This window comes from Triticum dicoccoides, chromosome 2B (genome assembly GCF_002162155.2).
Source record: "Triticum dicoccoides isolate Atlit2015 ecotype Zavitan chromosome 2B, WEW_v2.0, whole genome shotgun sequence".
In the NCBI taxonomy this organism is placed as follows: domain Eukaryota; kingdom Viridiplantae; phylum Streptophyta; class Magnoliopsida; order Poales; family Poaceae; genus Triticum; species Triticum dicoccoides.
In genome coordinates this window covers 784699962-784708004 of record NC_041383.1, presented here as the reverse complement: position 1 = coordinate 784708004, position 8043 = coordinate 784699962, and the positions used below count along the sequence as shown (strand labels likewise).

The following is an 8043-nucleotide window of genomic DNA, read 5'->3' as shown; positions in this document are numbered from 1 at the left end:
TTTTTGTACTAAGGCTTGTATCTATGATTTCCCCTAATTGGCATAACAATATTTGAATTTTTTTTATCCTTGTTCTTGACCGGTATCAGTGAAGAGTACTTAAAGGTGTACCCATGTAAACATTGGTCATCAATATTGACCTGTATTCTTGGTGATTTGCAAATATGTGCCATAGGAATATTTTTATGAAGGGACAACTTGCTTGGCAAGTAGGATGGAACATTCAACTATTAGCAATTGTCTACTCAGTAAGTCTTTTCCAGAATGTGTTCAATTTTACAAATCCCTTACTATTGCCTGAATTTTCATTACTTTGTCAAATCTAATTGATAATTCCACTATATGTATAAGCTAATATTAGTTTACCGAGCAAAAATCAAGCAACCCAAGAAAGATAGGTTCTGATTGTAGATATGGGAGAACTTGTAAGGAAAAGATTGGTTAGAGAGTATTTTGTGGTGTATTCAACATTTATTCTATCTACTAGAATCAGGGCCTATTTGATTCGCAGGATTATAAGAACATGTGAATAAGTATTCGAATGGCATGCTCATCTCTATTCTATAGGATTTTGGTTTGATTGCATCAGAGGAAAAACAAAGTATTCTTTCAAAGAGGTTTGAGTGCATGCTAGAAATCCTACGGGAAATTGTACAAAGAAATCCTTATGAAAAATTCCTATAGAATTCAGTCCTATGAATAAACAAGCAACATAGGAAGAATTCCTAAGAATTATAATCCTCCAAAATTCCTATAAAAATGCTATGAATCCAAGGATCCCAATGGGCATATCATTGTTAAAAGTTAAATGTCAACTTAGTTCAAAATTGTAAAAACTTGCTTACGAGGACTTCCTATATGGTTCGAGATCCAACCCCTTCATGATGCTGAATATTAAAAGCATTTGTTTCTATTTCTTTATTAACTTGACAGTTAAAAACAATATGAAATAATTGGCACATACTTGATTTTGAACGTAGGCTGGACTTGGCACAACCGCTAAGTATTGGTTGAATCTATATATTGTGGAAAAGTGGGCCCCTGTATTTCTATCAATGTTTAGCACATTATCAATTGTCTCCACCATGGTTCTTGGGGCATTATTACTAGGAGAAAGCATCACGTTGGGAGGTAGGTGTATTTTGGTCTAGTATTTGGACTCATATTCAAATATTTTTGTTTTCTTCTATGTATTTATGTATGTATGTATAATGTATTACTCCCTTTGTTCCAAAATAAGTGTTTCAACTTTGTACTAGCTTTAGTATAAATTTGTACTAAATTTAAGACACTTATTTTGGGACGGAGGGAGTATAAATTTATAAATGGACATATTGTCTCTGTCCCCGGGGTGTGTGTATTCTCAATGTAGCTTCCATTATCTAACAAAGTTACACAAAATTGCAAAGTGTGACTTGAAGACACAATAGCAAGAAGTATATTTGTTTGTGGAGTTTTCATCATGAATGCCGAACTGAATTTCGAATTCAGATACTTGAAAAGTTCAGGCGAAGCGTGGCACGGAGGGCACCCCTCTCCCTCCCATCCCACCATGCCGCCGCCTCCCATCTCAGGCGAGATCCGGCGGGCGGCGATGAAGCGCCCGGCCCTGCTCGCCGTCCCGGCCGTCCTCCTCCTCTCCCTCTCCTTCCTCCTCCTCAGGCCGTCCTCCTCCCCGCCCCTCCTCCCCTCCGCGCGCACCACCGACCCCGGCCCCGGCCACCGCCGCCGCCTGAGCGTCTACGTCGCCGACCTCCCGCGCGCGCTCAACCACGGCCTGCTCGACCTCTACTGGTCGCTCCCGGCCGCCGACGCCCGCATCCCGGCCTCCTCCGACCCGGACCACCCGCCGCCGCGCGGCCACCCGCCCTACCCCGCCAGCCCCCTCATCAGGCAGTACAGCGCCGAGTACTGGCTCCTGTGCTCCCTCCTCGGCCCCGCCGCCCCCGCGTCCGCGGTGGTGAGGGTCGTCGCCGACTGGAGGGAGGCCGACGTCGTCTTCGTCCCCTTCTTCGCCACGCTCTCCGCGGAGATGGAGCTCGGCTGGGGCGCCACCAAGGGCGCCTTCCGCAGGAAGGAGGGGAATGGTGACTACCGCCGCCAGCGGGAGGTCGTCGACCGCGTCACCGCGCACCCGGCCTGGCGCCGGTCCGGCGGCCGCGACCACGTCTTCGTCCTCACAGGTAATTAGGCTGGGCCGGTGGGGAATTGCGAATCCTATCCTTGTAAAGTTGTAATGCACTAATCCAGAGAGAAATTAGAAAGAATGTTTGCATACTTTGAATCAAGGTTAGCATAGCTGGTTAAGTTTCATGGTTTCTTGATGGTTTTCTCAGCCAAGGAAGTGACTTACTATGAAATCGCACTAGTTAGTAAGAAACCTATGTGGATCATGCAAGTCTGTGTGTGCCTAGTAGAGCAGCTCAGTATAGGTTAGAAAAATAGGAGAGAAACTAATATTAGCACAGTTCAGTAAAGGAGAGAAACATTGTACTTTTATGCAAGTGAAGTGAAGCTGAAGCATTTGGTGTATTGTTTATGTCTTGGTGAAGATTGATTTGCCTAGCAGCTTATTTTTCTTTTGGATGCTCAGGTCGTGTTAAATACTGAGGCATTCTTTGACAGACCCTATGGCAATGTGGCATGTCCGGGCGGAGATTGCTCCAGCAATTCTACTGGTGGTTGATTTTGGCGGGTGGTACAAACTCGATTCAAAATCTGCAGGCGGCAACTCTTCTCATATGATACAGCACACTCAAGTGTCATTGCTGAAAGATGTCATTGTGCCTTACACACATTTGCTGCCTACCCTGCACCTATCAGAAAATATGGATCGCCCCACTCTTCTGTACTTCAAGGGAGCCAAGCACAGGCATCGGGTTTGTACTATTAATCATAAAATAAAGCTCCTGTTTTATGCATTATATTAGGAAAGGTTTATCTGCTATCTGGATTACATCTTGTACTTGGCTACTCACTTGCATTTCATCATTAATTTCATAGAAAGGCGGTCAAACATGTACATATAGTGTTTGTAATTTACTTCTTGACCCTGGGTTGTATCGTTTTTATCTGTAATCAGCTTTGAAATTCCTGAAATTGTTTATCACCTATGTATTATCTGAAACTGGCTCTCTAAATAAAAAGAATAAACATATGGTAAATTCTTCATTCTACTTAAAAATCTTCTAGGTCTCTGTTATATGTGAGGCTAGCCTTTTCAAATATAGATGTTTGACTCTCTTTTCCATATCTAAATTTATTCCAGGAAGTATCATTTGAAGCATTGTGCCTAAAAAACACTGAAAATCATTTTGCTTATAGGACTTTATCGCTTATGCAGTGTACATTCGTAGAACTCCTGAGGTTCTCTGTAAAGATCAATAGTGACAATAGAAACACATGATTAAACTAGCACTAGGTTGTTCCGTTGTTTTGTATATCTGAGGGAATCATAACTAACTTCAGCCTAGCTTATACTGCTTGCAAAATAATAATTAAAGCCATTTATCTGATCAATCCGTTTATTTGTTTTCAGGGTGGTTTGGTGCGTGAAAAACTGTGGGACTTGATGGTTAACGAGCCTGATGTTGTCATGGAAGAAGGTTTTCCTAATGCCACAGGACGTGAGCAATCAATAAAAGGGATGCGGACATCAGAGTTTTGCTTGCACCCAGCTGGTGACACCCCAAGTTCATGCCGTCTCTTTGACGCTGTTGCAAGTCTTTGCATACCCGTCATTGTCAGCGATGACATTGAGCTTCCTTTCGAAGGGATGATAGACTACACAGAATTCTCCATTTTTGTGTCAGTCGGTAACGCAATGAGACCCAAATGGCTAACGAACTACCTAAGGAATATCTCCAAGCAGCAGAAGGATGAATTCAGAAGAAACCTGGCTGGAGTCCAGCATATCTTTGAGTACGAAAACAGTCACCATAGTAGCAAGGACTCTGACCCAGAAAATGGTGCTGTGAACCACATATGGAAGAAGATTCATCAGAAGTTGCCGATGATTCAAGAAGCAGTCACCCGGGAGAAGCGGAAGCCTGAAGGCGCATCGATCCCACTTCGGTGCCATTGTACCTGACCATCTCTCTTAGCCACCGATCCTCCACGAAAAGCTCAGCGGACTGCAAGTCAATTAATTTTTTCCCTGGTAGTTGCAAATATGAGCATGTAACAGTAGGCCAAAGCTTCTTCATCCGTTTTGCACTATTTAGGAATGATTTCCCATATTGCTCCATGAGTTGTTGTACGGGGTTTGTTTGTTCACTGAAGAAATTGTCCATTTGGAATGAATTGAGAAGGCTGGATACGGATTGATGTATATTGGTACAAATTGTTGAAAACAAAATAACAAATGTTTAGACATGGGTGTCCTGATGCCTATTTTTTGGCTTCAAAGGGGAAAAGGGAGATGAGAGAACTTCTGGTGCCAGTACAGGAGGGGCTCAAAACATTTGTTCATATATTCAGTTTGCAGTGTTGCCAAACAACAGAAAGGCTACCAACATGGTGGCCAAGGGAACAGAGATATTGTCATCTACAACATCAGTTACAGGAATACACTCCACCACAGTGGCTGCCAGCGCAACGAGAACCAGTTTACCAATCGCCTGATCCCAGCTGACACGGATGTAACCAAGCCACGAGAAATAGGACAGCATCCTGCAACAAGAAAACAGAGAGAATACATCAGCAACGCGTGCGATATTCTGTCTATGACAACGGGAGTGCGTCGCAAGAACCCTACAGTGCAGATAGCAGGAACCCGGAGATGAACATCGCGGCGCTCCCGACCCAGCTCTTCTTGTCGTTGAATGGCAGCTTCAGCGAGCCGAACCTTCTCCCGACAATGTCAGCAAAGCCTGTGAAGCCAACATCCAAGCAGATGCAGAAACTCAGTGAAATGAACAGATTGTCAAGTATAATGGGGTGTTACAGGAGCAGTAAACCATTTCGGTCTTACCGTCGCCGCCGCTCATCATTGACAAGGAGACGATCCCGATCGGGGAGTCCCGCCAGAAGACTAGAACAATGATCAGTAGCACGATGACATAGTAGAGAGGGCCTCGCAGCAATTCCCTGCCAGAGACCGTAATAGATTGTATCAGGGAGGCGCCGTCTCAAATAAGAACAGAGGATCACAACTGAATATCATCGCTGGCACATTGGGATTAATTACTCTCGTTTTCCTTCACGGGTCACAGATTTGACAAGAGCTTCGTCGGAGTAGAAGCCGAGGCCGTAGGTGAGAAGCCTGACGCTGTTGAGGAACGGGACTACCGCCGCAAAGAACCGTGCGCCGGTTGAATTGCTGCAAGAACAGAGCATGCCTATCTTAAGATCTCTACTGATGCAAGCATTTTGAGGATAGGAGGTTGGACACAGCTGGGGGAGTACCTGAAGAGTGGCCATGAAGCCATGAAAAAGACCCCGGATAGCACGTGCACAACCTTCCTGCTCAAGCTCTGCCTTCAATGGTGACAAGTACCACAAGTTAGCAACCAAACAGGGACCCAATCGAGGTACTACTAGTTATCAATCCATTCGTGTTCGATCAATCCAAATAATTACTTAGACCATTTTTTACTGCACATGCTGAGATTCAGTCGTTAGTTTAGAATAAGACAGGTAAGCTCAATCTGGACGACCTGTAACTGAATCAAGTTCAGTAAGCGCGTAGGAACCTTCCTAGTGCTGGATCGATTGATGTTTCTCTTAGAAGATGGTCAGAGGGAGGCTCTAGTGAATAGTGATTGACGTTAGTGCGTGCTACGTACTCCCTCCGATCCAAAATAAGTGCCGTGGTTTTAGTTTGGATCGGAGGGAGTGGTGTGGTAAAGTTCACTAAATGGACCACATCGTCAGTGAGTTACCACCACGCACTAACGGGAGGTCGGGCGAGAGAGCGGATTGCACGAGACCTGTTGGACGAGGCGGCGCTCGGTGAGCGCGTCGAAGGCGCGCACGAGGGAGTAGGCCCCGGCCGTGACGAGCAGCGTGGCGCCGCCGTCCCGCAGCAGCGTCGCCCCCACCGGCGCCGAGGCCGCGAGCGCCCCCGCCACGGCCGGGACGCCGGCTGCGACGACCCACCGCGTCGGTCTGTTCCTCCGGAGCGCCGGGGCCACGGCGAGGTCGGGGGCGGAGATGGACCGCGAAAGCAGCAGCGAGGTCGGGGAGGAGGGGAGCGCCGGGCGCGCCGCCGCCATGAGGACAGAAAGAAATGGGCGCTGGGGAGTGGAGACAGGGAGGCGACGAGGGAGCGGGCGGGGAGGCCAGGCGGGTTTGTCGGGGCGCGCGCGCGGGGACGGCGATTGGATCCGGAGGATATTTTTTAAACGTGACCGGAGTAGAGTGGGAACAGTGGCTGGCTGGTTGGTTGGTTGGACGCGGCGGCGTACTTCCCGTGCGGTGCGCGGTCCCGTCCCGGTGAATCTAGCGGCAGCGGAACCCCGCCGCCGCATTGGCCAGTAGGCAGGCGGGGCCAGATGGACCCAAGTGGACAGCGCCGATGGTGCCCAACGGGACTGGCTGCGCTGTCCACCGTCCCTACTCCCTAGGCTTGCTTGGCGAGCATCACCCGTCAAGAACATTTTTTCCCTAAAAAAAAAATACTTGTCCATTTAGTGATAGATACATCCATTTTATCCATTTTGTAGGACAAGTATTTCCGGACGGAGGGAGTATAACTTATTGCCCGATTACATCATCTTATAATACTTGTTCTAATAAGTTAGAGGTCTGCTCGCTTGTCCGCAGCTCCCCTAGAGAAAGGCGGCAACAGCCCCGCTGCCGGCGACCACTCCAGCAACCATATCCCGCCCACGCCGCACTGTCCCCATGCGGGAGAGCCTCGTCCTGCCGCATTTCGTCCCGCCGCCGCCACCGGTGGACCAACCAGCGAAGCGAAGTTTCCCCTCCTCCCGGCGGGATTCGTGCTCCTTCCGTTCTGTAGCTTTTAATATACAGACCATTGCTTTTAGTTTCTACACCGTTGCTTTTAGGTGATCGTAGCTTTTAAGTTCAGTTCTGTTGCTTTTAATATACTGACCGTAGCTTTTAGGTTCTACACCGTTGCTGTTAGGTGACCGTAGCTTTTAATTTCAGCTATGTAGCTTTTAATATATAGACCATAGCTTTTAGGTTCTACACCGTTGCTGTTAGGTTACCGTAGCTTTTAAGTTCAGTTCAGTTGCTTTTAATATACAGCCCGCAGCTTTTAAGTCCCTATTATACCATGTGCCTGCGGCCAGTACGGAGGTGCGCCCGCGGCCAGTTCCGCGATTGCCGCCCGAAGGGTGGGGAATTTGTCAGCGAAGAAGGAGGACAGTAGGGCGGGCTCAAGGACATCCATTGGCAGATGATCAAGTAAGGTGTGGTGCGGTGCTTGTGCTTCCATGGCGGCGAGAGTGAAATCTGTATACAAAACACACCGATTAATATAGTTCAAATGCGATCCAAGCTCTCTCAGATTTTAGCAAGTCCGACTCATTGAAATTGTACGCCAAAACCCTGATGTTAATTTAACATACATTTCCTTATTCTTGTTGTCAGATGGGCACAGAATTTTATGAGACCATGTTCATCAAAGGAGCCCGAACTGAGACTGAGGATGATCTGAACCAATTGTTCGAAGGTACAATGCTACCTCTCTTTGGTGTAGCGAGTTAATTCTTTTATCCGTGATCGTTCTGTGGTGAGTTCTATCTCTTTGTGTTCTTCCATCATCCATAGGATCAATCGACAGAGGTAGAGGTGGTTCAGAAATTGAAGGACAGAGTTTGTGCACTTTTTGGCATCCACCATCGCCCGATTCAAGCCCAATGCCAGTGGAGAAGATGGTGGCGCCGGTTGTCACCCGCGCCTCCCTCCCATGCTTCCACTACCAGCCAAGCACCTCCTCGGAGATGCCATCTCATGGAGTGCCGCGTCGTCCACACACTGCTCCAGTCCAGCTCGGACGAGGAGGACGATGTTGGTCCGGCATAAATGCAGGATAGGCCCTTCACAGATGCGATACATGCTGAGCCGAGGTGG

The 8043-nt window shown here is 47.6% G+C and overlaps 2 protein-coding genes across 2 annotated transcripts; one reads left to right on the top strand and one right to left on the bottom strand.

Annotated features, from left to right (window-relative positions):
* Window positions 1-1511: 1511 nt before the first annotated feature.
* LOC119366295 (probable arabinosyltransferase ARAD1) lies at window positions 1512-4372 on the top strand. Its single transcript, XM_037632002.1, has 3 exons — window positions 1512-2183; window positions 2626-2879; window positions 3539-4372. The coding sequence occupies exons 1-3, from the start codon at window positions 1553-1555 to the stop codon at window positions 4088-4090; spliced, it is 1437 nt and encodes a 478-aa protein (XP_037487899.1). The 5' UTR covers window positions 1512-1552; the 3' UTR covers window positions 4091-4372.
* Window positions 4373-4436: 64 nt separating this feature from the next.
* LOC119366297 (probable phytol kinase, chloroplastic) lies at window positions 4437-6215 on the bottom strand. Its single transcript, XM_037632003.1, has 6 exons — window positions 5931-6215; window positions 5407-5474; window positions 5189-5320; window positions 4973-5088; window positions 4757-4871; window positions 4437-4671 (listed from the first exon to the last, which is right to left on the bottom strand). Exons 1-6 carry the CDS (start codon window positions 6213-6215, stop codon window positions 4476-4478), a joined length of 912 nt encoding a protein of 303 aa, XP_037487900.1. The 3' UTR covers window positions 4437-4475.
* Between the last annotated feature and the right edge of the window lie 1828 nt (window positions 6216-8043).